Source organism: Leptopilina heterotoma, unplaced genomic scaffold, assembly GCF_015476425.1.
Source record: "Leptopilina heterotoma isolate Lh14 unplaced genomic scaffold, ASM1547642v1 Lhet_228, whole genome shotgun sequence".
Taxonomy (NCBI): Eukaryota; Metazoa; Arthropoda; class Insecta; order Hymenoptera; family Figitidae; genus Leptopilina; species Leptopilina heterotoma.
The window spans coordinates 4673935-4688242 of NW_025110946.1; the positions used below are offsets into that span (position 1 = coordinate 4673935).

The following is a 14308-nucleotide window of genomic DNA, read 5'->3' on the forward strand; positions in this document are numbered from 1 at the left end:
AGTCCAATATTGGTTGCCAATGTTTGATCAAGAAAAAACTGTTGGCAGCCAATATTAGTCAATTATTTAGCCAGTGATGACTATTGGCAATTTTCCATTGGGTACATAGAGAAATAGACACGTAAATTAACAGGCAATATAAGTATAGAAAACTACGTAAATTACATCGAGTAGTTTACGTTCCGAACCCTGCTTTTGCTTCTCGCTTCAACGCCTCTATCGGACACTCGTGAAGCTCTTGCTTTTTCTCTTTCTCTCTCTTACGATCAATATTCGCCTGCCCTGACATTGCTTCTGGTCCGGGGAAGGCATAGAAAAAACATGTGAAAAATAAAGTAATATTCAACTTTTTTTTAAATTTATTAGTTACAATATTAAGTTTACGTTCCTCAAATTCTGAACGTTCTAATAAAAAAAATTTAATTATATTTTTTAAAATTATTACAAGTTTCTTATAACATTGCAGAACTTATTAAAAAATAAGTTATACAATTTTTTAATATTTTATTAGTCTTTAATGTTTACTAAAATAAGTAATTTTTGAAAATAATTATCGATTTCGTTTATTTGAATCTTCAGAACTTGTAGATAATAAATTCATAGAATATAAAGTTTTCTTGTTAATTTTTCGTCTCATTTTATCAACTAAAGCACAATTAGTGTTCAACTTTCTGCTGCGAAATCAAAGAGGGAAGTACGTACTTTTGCCCGAGGTGCAAAGAAAAATGATTAAAACTTCTGCACATCACTGCCCTTTCTTATTATATTTTAGACTTTCTGACAAAATGTCAGCTCAATTAGTATTAGATGTCTAACAGTCACATGCTTTTGAACCTGCGTCCCATAACTCTACAGTTATTACATTTTTTTATATTTTTCTGTAGGGGAGACTGGGGTAAACTCGCTCACTTTTTTTTAGATCGGTTAAAATCTAGGAAATTATTCTCTAAATCCAAGTTAATTTATATCATTTGAAAGCTTATGATTTCTACACGGAGAGACCGAGATTACTAATTTTTGTATAAAATCACACTAGAATTTACTATTTTCACATTGCAACCACCGGAAATAAGGGGACTTTTTGTATTTTTTACTATTTTCTACACTAAGTCACTAATCCCGACAAATGTTCACCAAATTAGCAAAGTTTCTTACTATTTCGTCCAATAGTTCCAAATAACTGTAGTAAACTCAGAAGCATTGTGTACGTAAAATTACTACAGTCGTTTGTAAATGCAGAAAGAAAGAGTGAAAGAAAAAATACGGATTTTTGTCGCCGGTTTCCCGTCAATTCTTGACTAATGGAGACAAACTGGAAGGATTTTTACATACACAGACACACACACACTTATATATTTGAAGACACACACATGTTTATTTCACTTATATATATAGACGCGGTTAATTAATACACTAATACACAACTGCACGCACGACAACGAATTTCACTGAAAGTATACATCTTTGTTTCCTTATATATTGAATGATGAAAATTTACAGCACTTACGAGAAAGCAATTTACTTTTAACAACTTATTATAAGACATAGTTCTTGGGACAGGAATAAATGCAAAGTTTATTAATTTATAATGGTCAATTTCTGAGATACCGAACGACCTACGTTTCACTTTATATTTAATTATTGTAGATAATATCCAAATTTATTTTACATACGCGAAACATAGTCACTGTCAATGATCGGATGGCATCGGCTCATTTACGGAGATTGACGAAGTTAGCAACCAATAGAAATGCAGGCGCCATATGACTGCACTCGCTAGCCACACTTGCTCACCAAAAATTACTACAGTGGATCGTAGGTTTTAGTGGAAAATGTTTTCATTTGTCAGATTTTGTCTAATTAAATTAGAGAAAACTATAATCAATTTTTGCTACATTTACAACTCTTACACAAAATATTAAAACTTGCTATTTCAATGTAGCAAATTTATCTATTTCTTTTGTAAATTTATCTAATTCTGTAGCACATTATGCTAAAAGTCCCCTTATTTCCGGTCATTGCAACCATTTTTAGTAATTTTTACGAATGTGGGTCTCTCCGTGTACTAAAAAAATAAAAAAGAGTTTTTGATTTATCTTTTTTAGTTTTACTTAGAGAAACTTTTTGACACACATACCACATTTCGAAATCACAATTTTCCAGGGTAAATCCGCTATTGGTTTAATAAATAATGAACATAGATTTCATGAATTACAACTATGGATTTAAATAGTGTTATATTTTATTAAGAGAAAGTGAAATGTAGTTACAATTTTTGTTTTAATAAGTCATAAATTTTGTTATTATTAAAATATAATACGTGAAATTATTTTATTCTAAATTTTAAATTTAAAAAAAAGTGAGCGACTTTACCCCGAGTGTATTCCTCACATTTCAGTATAAATTTAATTAAATCTTTTTGAAATAAGACAAAACTATATATGTACTTCGAAGAAGGACATCCAATAGCAAGAAAAAAAATTTGCCAGATAAATTAAGACTCAAAAATAATGATCGAAAAACTTAAAAAACCAAAAAACGTTTTTTTTTCTGACACCTTTAAAAACATTTGATCGCCTCTGATTCTATGTTGAATTCATGAAACTAAACGAAAGTTCGTTAATATAAGTTGAATGCTAAGTACTATTCACAGTACCAATATCTCCATCTTAAGTTGAGTTTATAACGTCAAATCGCTAGTGAGCGGGTTTACCCAGTCTCCCCTACAGCAAAAGCACCAAAAATATAAAAAGGAAGCAAAATGTATATAAAAATGAAAAAATAAGGGGCCAACATAGGACCACCTTTTTGGGACCAACTTAGAACTACTATAGATATTTACAAGTGTCAGATCATTAAACAAATAAAAGAACTTAATTTATAATCAACATAACCTATATTTTACAACATAAAGTAAAAGAAACCAAAACAGTAACTTGTTTGGAAATTTTTAATTATTTAATTTCTGTAACTTTTTCGGTATAAACAATAAAAATGACATTTATTTTTGTGGAAAAAACATAATTGCGCTCACGATTCGTAGAGAAATCGTAAATAATAATTATGTCCACAAATAGTGATGCACGTTTAAATGAGAATATTGATCATATCACTCATCTCACTTTGCTCGTAAGTAATTATCCAAATTGAGAATCTCAATATTTCTTATATTTTGATCCAATATGGCGGAAGACAATTTTAAAACTTTATCGCATTTGCTTAAAATTTGTTACTCGACGATTTTTGGAGTCTCTCATTACGTTTTGCACATATATCTACTGTTTTGCCATTATTGTCATCTAAATTAGTTTGATTGATGCAGTTGTTATACATTTTAAATCTGAGAGATATATGCATGGATTATGCACGGGAAATATTAGTTTATTGAAGTTATATTATAGCATTTTTTTATTTCCGGGGAGAAGAGGAAAGTGCTTTTAACACATACCCAGGAAACTCCCATTTCGCTGGGGTATATCATCCACCGGGCTCAGCACAAAATGCAAGGAAAGAAAAGTAACCTTGCATACCTGCTTTAGGCAGTCACCAATACCGACTAAAAACCTCTTCTTGATTCCCCTGGGTTTCGAAACTTCTGTCCACCTACGAAACTACCTTTCGGCTTTAGACTTCCAGATGAATGGTCTCGTTTAGTCGCTGACGCGACTCTTCCGTACCACTCTTATCCTGCCCTTATTTTTTCCTTGTTCTTGAAAAAGCCTTCTTTGCTTCCTCTAGGGCAGTTCTGAAAACTCTGCATCATCCTGATCCAGCGACATGTTGGATATTCTCATTTTTGCCTGGCATAAGAAGCTGCATGGACTCTTTTTCCAATCTGTTACCTTATGACCTTATGATTGATTGTCTCCACCTATATGGCCGTAATCAAGGCACCTATGACAACTTGTGACCATAACTCTTCTTTTAACTTTGCAGGACACGTAACCAATCTTAATGTGACCAATTTTCTCCAGCTTATCAGCGTCCTCTTGGCTGGTGATCACCATAGCGAGCTTTACTTCTCGCTTATTTGGTCCAAGGACCATCATCTGCCTTCACCTTACCTAAAGCTCCAATTAACTTCACCTCATTCACCTCCTCGGTGAATGACGCCTTATTTGAATCCCCTCCAATTTTAAAAAGGAGGTCTCCTTTTCTAGAGGGTAAAGCTCCCACAACCCTTGTCTGCCTGGCCTCCAGGTCATTAGTATTAGTATTGGTATTGGTATTGGTATTGGTATTGGTATTGGTATTGGTATTGGTATTGGTATTGGTATTGGTATTGGTATTGGTATTGGTATTGGTATTGGTATTGGTATTGGTATTGGTATTGGTATTGGTATTGGTATTGGTATTGGTATTGGTATTGGTATTGGTATTGGTATTGGTATTGGTATTAGTATTAGTATTATTATTAGTATTAGTATTTTTTTTTTTTGCTTAGGGACTTTTGGGAAATCTGCCTACAGATACCTTGCATTCCGCACTCCAAGGTTATGTGGGGTTGGTATGATAAAAAAAACAAAAGGAAACTTTATATTCGTAATAAGCGACCCCAAAAACTCCAGAGTAACACATTTTAAGCAAAATGCGAACTAAAACTATCGGGAACACGTTTTTAATACCTTTGATGACTTGGAAAAATCGATATCACAACTAAAATTGGATCTGAAAAAAATTCTTTTCCAAAATTTTTGATTATTTTTTAATAAAATAAGTGTTAATGTCACTTTTTGTAAATTTTGACTGTTTGAAACAGTGACCCCAAAAACGTATGGATATGTCCTTGTAGGATTTTTAATAATTTATTTCTTTTAATATTAAGAGCTTGCAATCGAAGTTGAAAATCAAAACATATAATAGGGCCTATAATAGCCCCTTCATGTGTAACATTATGTTACGTCAAAATGCAGGTCACATTTTACATATTTGCCCTTCAATTGGTCTACAATTACCCTTACATATAAATTTAAGTGAAATCAAACCCTTTTTTAAGGTAAGAGCGTGATAAAAGCAATTAATGTTAACAATTAATGTTAATAGTGTTTAAACCTACCTTCAAAGTTATTCAAAGTCTACTTCATAGTACAAAGGGTGAAGATAATCTTAATATAAGGTTTCACCCAGTAAAAAAAAAGTATTCAGAATAGAGAAAAAGTATTGGTGGAGACGTTCGGTGAATGCGTTTTCGCGACAAAACCGTATTGGTGGGTTACGGTTTAATCATCATACGTTGTAGGCACAGAAAAGCATATGGTAATTGATCAACATTTGACAATCTGTTTGTCACATTTAATTTTTCGTTTTTTTTTTTAAATTTCTTATTTCCTTCTCGCAATAGTCATTTTTATACTTCAGGTCACTTACGCTCTTTATAAATATTCTCAACTTTGCTTAGGAATCTTTAAATCGAAAGTTTTTAAAAAAAGTATTCACGGTAAGCAAAATGTATTCACCGTAACCCACCAATACGGTTTTGTCGCGAAAACGCATTCACCGAACGTCTCCACCAATACTTTTTCTCTATTCTGAATACTTTTTTTTTACTGGGCAGTCAATACAGTTTTGTTCTAAACTGACATCTGTTTTTACAAAATTCTATTAAAATTAAACATTAAAATAAATTCAAATAAACTTTAAATTACATTTTAAAAAATGTAAAAAAATATTGTAAAAAGCAAAAATCTTAATACTTATTTTCTAAGAAATGGTTTTTTTAAAGTAATAAGAATTATACAGTTATTGTGACCAAAGAAAATCAAAATGTAATTAAATCAAGATGAAACAAAGTAAGGAATAGGGGTTATTATATATCCATTGTTTGTTAGTCCTCCTCTTTAATACAATTTAATTGAAAAGAGGAATATTTATTTGATAGAAATATATATTCATTTGTATTATTTATTCTTTTGTTGCAAAATTATTTATAATTATTATTGCCGGTAGACTACTTTGACCACTGAGCTACATGTACACCGAAATTCTTCGAGTTCCTCGATATATACCTACTTCTTATATTACTTAATGGTAATGTAGGAAGTTCAAAGGTGTTAATAAACCTTCTGTAGATTCATAGGGAAATTATAATTAAAGGAAAGGAATTTATCATTCGGTATGATCAAATTAAATTTAAGTTTAGGAATATTTTGGGAATTCTCAGTTGGGGCAAGTTGGGTTGACCCGAACTTTGTCCAAGTACACTAAAGAAAAACAATTTTTTGAGTTTTTTACAGTTGCGCCTTTTTGTTTATTTGTTCAGCAAGCTTTGGGACGGCCAGTTTGGACCACATTGCCCTTACAGTATCGAGATATTTCAGGATATGCCTGGGACGTCCTGGAGATATCCATTTGTTTTTGGCGGTTCTGATATCCATAGTATATCCTCCATATATTCACGGACATCTCTATGATATCCCAGGGATATCCAAATCGACTAAAGTTTGTGATTTTATTAGTAAAATTTGTGACTTCAAACATTAATTCTAGGGCTTAAAAATTATTAAACTTTATTTTTCTACCAGAACCATTCACTTTTGTTAACTCCTTTAAGAAATATTAGGGTTTGAACATATTTTCAGAAAAAGGCACACTGTGCGCCACTTTTGTGCATTTGGAATAAAAAATATCATAAGTAACATATAAACAAATAGCTGCCCTTGTTTCCTTGTCGTTTAATATACTATTTGTGGTTTTCTGTTGTTGAATTTGTAATAATACATATATGAGAATAATGCAATTTATAAAATTCATAACATGAAATTGTTCTGAGAAAGCAAAGTGTTTATAAAATTAACTCAGAAATTGGAGTTATAACTTTGCAGTTGTTTTATTTTTAATTAGCGAAAAACAGTTTTTTTCAGTTTCTCATAATCTATGTGCCGGAAACTTTTTATCGTAATATAGTAATATAATATATATTATTATATAATTAGTATTATATTCTTATATACTTAGGTGTATATTATAACATACAAGGCAATGTTGCTTCAATATTGCATAAAAATTTCCAGACAAAGCAACATTGACCACAATATTGAGCTCAAATGATATTCTCGATGGACCGTAGAAGGGCACGTAAATTTTTCTGGGCTGAAATCCGAGCCGAAATCAAAGCTCTCCTGGACACTTAAAATTCAACTTTTGAGTTTAAATATTTTTAATGCATATCCTTATAGGAAATGCCATTGCACATATAAAATATTTGAATTACCAATAGAAATTTAGATTATTCATGAATGTTACTAATATTTATGAAATAATTGTACTTATATAATACATAGTTGTTTCTGAGGAAAATACAAATTTTTAAAATGATAGTAATGAATGTTAGTGCTGTGAATATATGAAAAGAAAGTAATTCTATGACACATAAAAAATTAACCGCAATTCTAATTAATCACAGAATCCTGTAAAAACATGTTCCTTTTGATTTAATCTATTAAATTGCAGTTAAATTTCTAGTTGATTTATTTTCCAAATAAAAAATAATTATGTCTATATGTACGATCGTGTTTATTTAATGTTAGACGAAAAGAGCAATAATTTAATTTAATTTCGATAATAATATGCCAACAACCATATCGATATAATTATCACATGATGAATACCTAACTCTAAACAAAAGAGTTTAGATGACATCTAATAGATGTCATTAAATGCTGACAAAGTCGAATACTTCCGTCGTAATTAAAATAAAAAGTGTTTATTATTTTCTGATTATTTTCAATTTGGTCTGAAATGTTAATTAGTTTTCATTTTCATGATTGGTTGCATAATCAGTAATATAAATATTATGATAAATTTTGATTGTTTAGTCTCACCTCCGCGGTTTTCACTGTCCGCTGGTTTCACTTGAATAGGACGGTTCATCTGAAATAGAAAAATAAATATTGTTACTTACATGTTGTTAAGGTAAGTAAAGAGTAAGAGAGTCAGAAAATGCAAATTATATATTTTATGCCACTATTAATGACAACACAACATTTGATTTATTAACTATTAAAATATTTTCCAAGACTTTAAAAAACATTATTCATAAACAATAACATCAAACATATAATTAATTTATTATTAATTATTAAATAATAAGTATATCATAATAATATAATAATAAATTATTACTAACTAATTAAAATACTTTGTTATTATTTATAGTATTATTATATACAGGCAAACCTCGCTACGGCAGACTTCTATACGGCGGAAACTCGCCAGGTAGAAGTAGAAGGGATTATATCAGTAAGAGTTGTGACTGTGTGAGTGCCATAAAATTCAGGGCCGAAAAGTTTTGAATTGTAATTTTTATATGGATGTTTTTTTATTTAAATTATTTAATTTGTATTTGATTTATATTTTTTGTTTATTTTGTGATATATTTTATATATTATAAAAAATAAACATGAAGAATAATAAAATAAATAGAATAACAAATCAAAGTAATTTTAAAAAAAATAATTATATTTAAAATTCATCGCAAAAAATTAAATTATTTTTTATAAATAATAAAATTCTCCTGAGAAATTCAATTATTTTCAATACAATTTTAATAAACTTTAAAAATCAAATATTAAAAATTACCTATTAACAGACACGATTATTTTAAAAAGTTGAAAAAATTCTTTGTATAATTCAATTACTTTCAAAATTTTCAATTATAACTATTAAAGAAACTCCATTATTTAAAAAAAGTTTAAAGATATTCTTCAAAAGAATTTCATTAAGATTTTTATAAATTTTAATTAAATTTTTCGCGATAATTCGATTATTTTCATAAATAATAAAATTCTGCGAAGGAATTCAATTATTCTCAAATTTTTTGACAAAATTCTTTGCAAGTATTCAATGATTTTTAATACATATTTTTAAATAAGCTTATTAATAAATAATTATCATAACTTCTATTTCATATTTAAAGATCATATGATTTAAAATGGTTGATACATCCCTGACACGGTGTGTCTAGTCAAAATTAAATGAAAAATGATATTACCTCAAATTTTTTTGTTGATTCTGTATCCTAGCCCTATATAGACATATCTTATGAAGACACGAAAATTGAGGCTCCCAATTCAAGAACCGGTCGGACGCTCGGAAGACACGCGCTAGTACCAGTCGGGTAGCAGTGACCCAGTGAGAAATTGCCAATAGACTTTAATCGGTCCAATATTGGTTGCCGTGCTGAGCACCGATTGACTCCCAATATTGGACCAATATGGGCTGATGCTTGAGATGTAACGGGTTCGCCAAGCATCGGTTGTTAATATTGGTCCAATATTGGCCGAATATTGGCAACCAAGAGAAAAAATTTATTTAAATAAATTTTTAATTAAATAATAATAATAAAAATGTAATGTTTATAATTTTTGTTTAATATATTTATTTGTTTAATTATTTATTTTTAATAATTCATGTAAATAATAGGGGAGAGGTACGCACGTTGAGACGGGTTCTGTTTTTCAGTTATAATTTTTAAAAAACAAAATTTAGCGAAAAATTCGAAATACTTTCTTAAAAGTATTGTCCAGGGCTACAACATTGCCAAAGAAAGTTATTTTTTTGGACAAAATTGAAAAATTTATAGCTGATTTTTTAAACATGTTATTTTTGACCAAAAAAAAAGTGGTACGCACGTTGAGACACCCATAGTAATTTATTTTAAATTGAAACAAAATGAATAATTACGTCAGATTCTAATTGTTTGTTGTTTATTTACTTATTTTGATGGTTTTAGCTCAAAGAAAAAAAATTAAAACATTAAAAATTAACTTAAAAAAATAATCAAAAAATAAAATTTTATTTTGCACAAAAATAATTAATCGAAATTTTTATATATTTTTTATCAGTTACACAGGTTATAATATCTTAGTGTCTCAACGTGCGTACCTCTCCCCTAAATAATTTATTATTTATAAATTATAATTATTTAAAAATGCAGCAGCTATTAGGAAATAGCATTCTGCAAAAAAATTCTATCATTGAAAAATCAATGATAGGCGAGAGATATCTGCGTCATTAAATAGATTCGCAGATGATAGGCAAGAGATATCCGCGTCATTAAACAGATTCACAGATATACTCTGGTCTCGCGACGAATCTCTCGATACTTATATACACTGGAGTCGCCGTGTCAGTTGCGAGAACGGTTACAGCATCCCTCTTTCGGCAGATATAAGAATTGTCACGTAAACTGCTAAATCGCTTTACCGACGGCCTTATTATACCCGCAGTTTACGTGACAATTCTTATCTCTGCCGAAAGAGGGACGCTGTAACCGTTCTCGCAACTGACACAGCGACTCCAGTGTATATAAGTATCGAGAGATTCGTCGCGAGACCAGAGTATAGGTATCTGCGAATCTATTTAATGACGCGGATATCTCTCGCCTATCATTGATTTTTTAATGATAGAATTTTTTTGCAGAATGCTATTTCCTACACGGAGAAAATTTGTTCCTTATATTTTACCGAATTTTTCAATAAAGTTGGGATATAGTAGCATAATCGTAATTTTTAATAATTTTTATATTATTTTTTCGGTAACAATATTTAAAATCTAATGTTATATCTTTATCCCTTAAGAACTAGTAATGTAAAAGTTGAAAAAAAATTGAAACTGAACGTTTAATGTAAATTAAATAAATACCTCCTTGACGGGCACTAACGTTTCAGGAATAGTTCGGTAGAACTTTCTTGACTTGCCTAAAGTGTTAGTTTTCAGGAATAGTTCGGTAAAACTTTCTTGACTTGCCTAAAGTGTTAGTTTTCAGGAATAGTTCGGTAAAACTTCCTTGACTTGCCTAAAGTTTTAGTTTTCTGGATTAAAATACTTTATTTCAAGTGTCCCGCAGTCAAATGAAAGACTTTCACACTAATAGTTGATTTTTCCAACTTATTTAGACTTAATTAATAATCATTTTATTATTATTTAAATTAAAATTCAATTAATTAATTATTTTAAACACTTATTAATTGCCAAATATGTAATAAATGCTTTCAAATCATATAAAAAGAAAATATAAAATAGCAATAACATACTTATTTTTTAAACATATAATTTATTCATTTTAATTAAACATGAATAATAGTAAGTAAGTAAGCAAGTAAGTAAGCAAGTAAACATAAGTAAGTAAGCAAAAAGGAAATAAATAAGTTATCAATTAAACATATAAGTAAGTATGTAAGTAAGTAAATAAGTAGGTAAGCAAGTAAGCAAAAAGGAAATAACTTGCTTGCTTACTAGCTTACTTTCTTATTTGCATACTTACTTGCTTATTTCTTTCTTGCTTACTTTGCTTACTTACTTACCTACTTATTTGCTTACTTCCTAATTTCCTTCTTGCTTACTTGCTTGTTTCCTTTCTGCTTACTTACTTCCTTATATGCTTACTTGCTTACTTTCTTATTTCCTTCTTGCTTACTTTACTTACTTGCTTATTTCCTCCTTTCTTACTTTGCTTACTTGCTTATTTCCTACTTGATTACTTACTTTCTTATTTGCTTACTTTCTTACTTGCTTATTTGCTTCTTGCTTACTTTATTCCTTATTTGCTTACTTGCTTATTTCCTTTTCGCTTTTTAATACCTCACAATTATTATTTAATATTTCAGAAAGATTAATTTTCTATTAATTAATTTAATAATTTCCAACTTGCACTTTTAATATGTATATTTTTAATTTTAAACACAAAAATTTGAGAATAATAAGGATTTTCATAAATTATTGTTTTATTACATTAAATACAAATTTAAACATTTTAATTATAATAATAAAAACATAATTTAAAAATATTTCATAAATTGACCTTGAATATAGTTAGAAATGATTCATTAATATAAATAATTTTTAATTTTGTACAACGATAGTTTATTAATTTGAATCTTTCTCACAAGCGGTGAAATAAAATTGAGATTAATATATAAGGACAGTTGAAACTTTCTGAAGCATTAATGTAAAGCGTGCGATGTGTGTATTAGTGTATGCGTTTAGAATGTACTGTAGGCAGGTGTATCAATTAGTATTTGTTCGTAAACAATTTTAGGGGGTTTAGGTAGTGATTAAAGTAGGTTAATTGAGAGTTACGGCAGTATTAATATAGATCTACTGAAGTAACATTATTTTTTATTTTTGTTCTTCAAGTTTTACCGAACTTTCAGTAAATTGCAACTCGTCAGTTTTACCGAAGACTTTATCTTACGTTTTACCGAACTATTCAATAAATTGCAACTCGTCAGTTATACCGAAGACTTTATCTTACGTTTTACCGAACTATTCAATAAATATGAATGTAGCGAGCACTTGGCTTACGTTTTACCGAACTGTAAGTGAAGCGCTAATACATGTATCGTGAGCTTTATGATTTTTACATTATTTTTCAATGCAATTTCTTTTACAGTCTAGTTCTTGAAAAATTACTGTTTTGACACTTCATCCCAGTTTTACCGAACTAAATTCAGTAAAATTTCAGGAATAAATTTTCTCCGTGTAATAGTTGCTGCATTTTTAAATAATTATAATTTATAAATAATAAATTATTTATTATTTACATGAATTATTAAAAATAAATAATTAAACAAATAAATATATTAAACAAAAATTATAAACATTAATTTTTTATTATTATTATTTAATTAAAAAAATTTATTTAAAAAAATTTTTTTCTCTTGGTTGCCAATATTCGGCCAATATTGGACCAATATTAACAACCGATGCTTGGCGAATCCGTTACATCCCAAGCATCAGCTCATATTGGTCCAATATTGGGAGCCTTTATTGGACCGATGATTAGTCTCTTGGCTCCCAATATTGGACCGATATTGGACCGGTAAGAAATTTCTCACTGGGGAGTGGCCCAGAGGCGCTCACTGCTCACTGACTGGCAGTTGGGCGTGTCGTCCGACCCAGTGGGAAATTTCCAACCGGCGCGGATCCTCGCCTGTACCGACGCCGGAGTAGTGGTACTGGCTGGGAACCCCTCGAGAACTGGTATTCTACCAAAAGATGACTTGGCCAGGAGCTGGCTGGCCATCCGTCTCGGAACTGGCATTCTACCGCCTGGTAACCGGCCGCGAAGAGCCGTTCCGTGTATAATTCAACCGGCTGGGACCCGGCACTGTACCGACTGCGGATCTTTCATTTCCTAGTCAGATGTGCGCTGGCAATGCTGGCATTCTACCGCCTGACAACCGGCTCGGATCAAAATGATAATTTCAACAAATATCAATAAAAAATAATAATTAATTGCAAAAGATAAATACGGATGACAATTCATTGACAGTTCACTTTACACATTTTTTTATTTCTTTATACACTTAAACGCAATTTTTTATTACATACACATTTGAAAAATCCTAACGCTTGGGGGTACGAACCTACGCCTAACCGAATATTTACGCACCGAAATCTCGCACGCTAACCACTATGCTACGCTCGCATGGAACTCTCAAACCTTAAATGCTTTCAAGTCTCACTAGCTGAAATAAAAATTGTAAAATTACTACGCGGCAATAGGCAATTTGGAAATACGAACTGATGTAATACCGGTATATTTTCAATACTTTACTGAATGTGTATTTATGAATATTTCAATATTTTCGTTTAAAAAAATGTTATATTTTTATTATTATGTTTTTTAATATTTTATTACATAATATATCGAATAATATGAACATAACTTTACTGCAAAACAATTTATAACATATAAGTAATAGTATTAAATTGAATAAAATTTTAATGCACAACACATTTTTTTAATTATTTAATTTGCAGAAAAGTGTCAATAAATAATAATTACTTAATATATTGTTTAAATTAAAAAGAGATTATTAATTAATTAATAATAATCTCTTTTTTATATATTGTATTTAATATGTTATTTATTGTAGGCATTATAATATATTGATCACATTTTCTTTCAAGTTAAATATATTTTACTTCTTTCAAATTAATATATTATTTATTAAAAATTATTTATTTAATTGCACATTAATAAAGTTGGATTTTTATATATATAATGAAAAAATTAAGTTTCTTATATTCTTCCTTTGCATAAATACTATTATTAATTTATTTATTGGTTAACTAATAATAATATTATAATAAATGCAATTAGTTATTGTAATAATTAATTATAATAATAAAATAAATTTATGATTATACTGATAATGTAAACTATAACAATAAATGACGAGATCCGCAGTCGGATCCGCCCCAGCACCGAGCCAGTACAGACCTAACATCCGTCATTCTTCCGACGCCCGTAGAAGAATGAAATCCGCAGGCGGAACAAATCCAGTACCGCGCCAGTACTGAC

At 29.6% G+C, this 14308-nt stretch overlaps 1 protein-coding gene across 13 annotated transcripts in view; it reads right to left on the bottom strand.

The window, feature by feature from the left end:
* The window catches only part of LOC122502398 (CUGBP Elav-like family member 4), an 829562-nt gene that overhangs the window by 444432 nt on the left and 370822 nt on the right, over positions 1-14308 (bottom strand). For all 13 annotated transcript variants that reach the window (XM_043612426.1, XM_043612431.1, XM_043612424.1 and 10 more), the window contains one exon: positions 7821-7869. In XM_043612426.1, coding sequence (XP_043468361.1) covers positions 7821-7869 — 49 coding nt within the window. The remainder of the gene's footprint in view (positions 1-7820; positions 7870-14308) is intronic.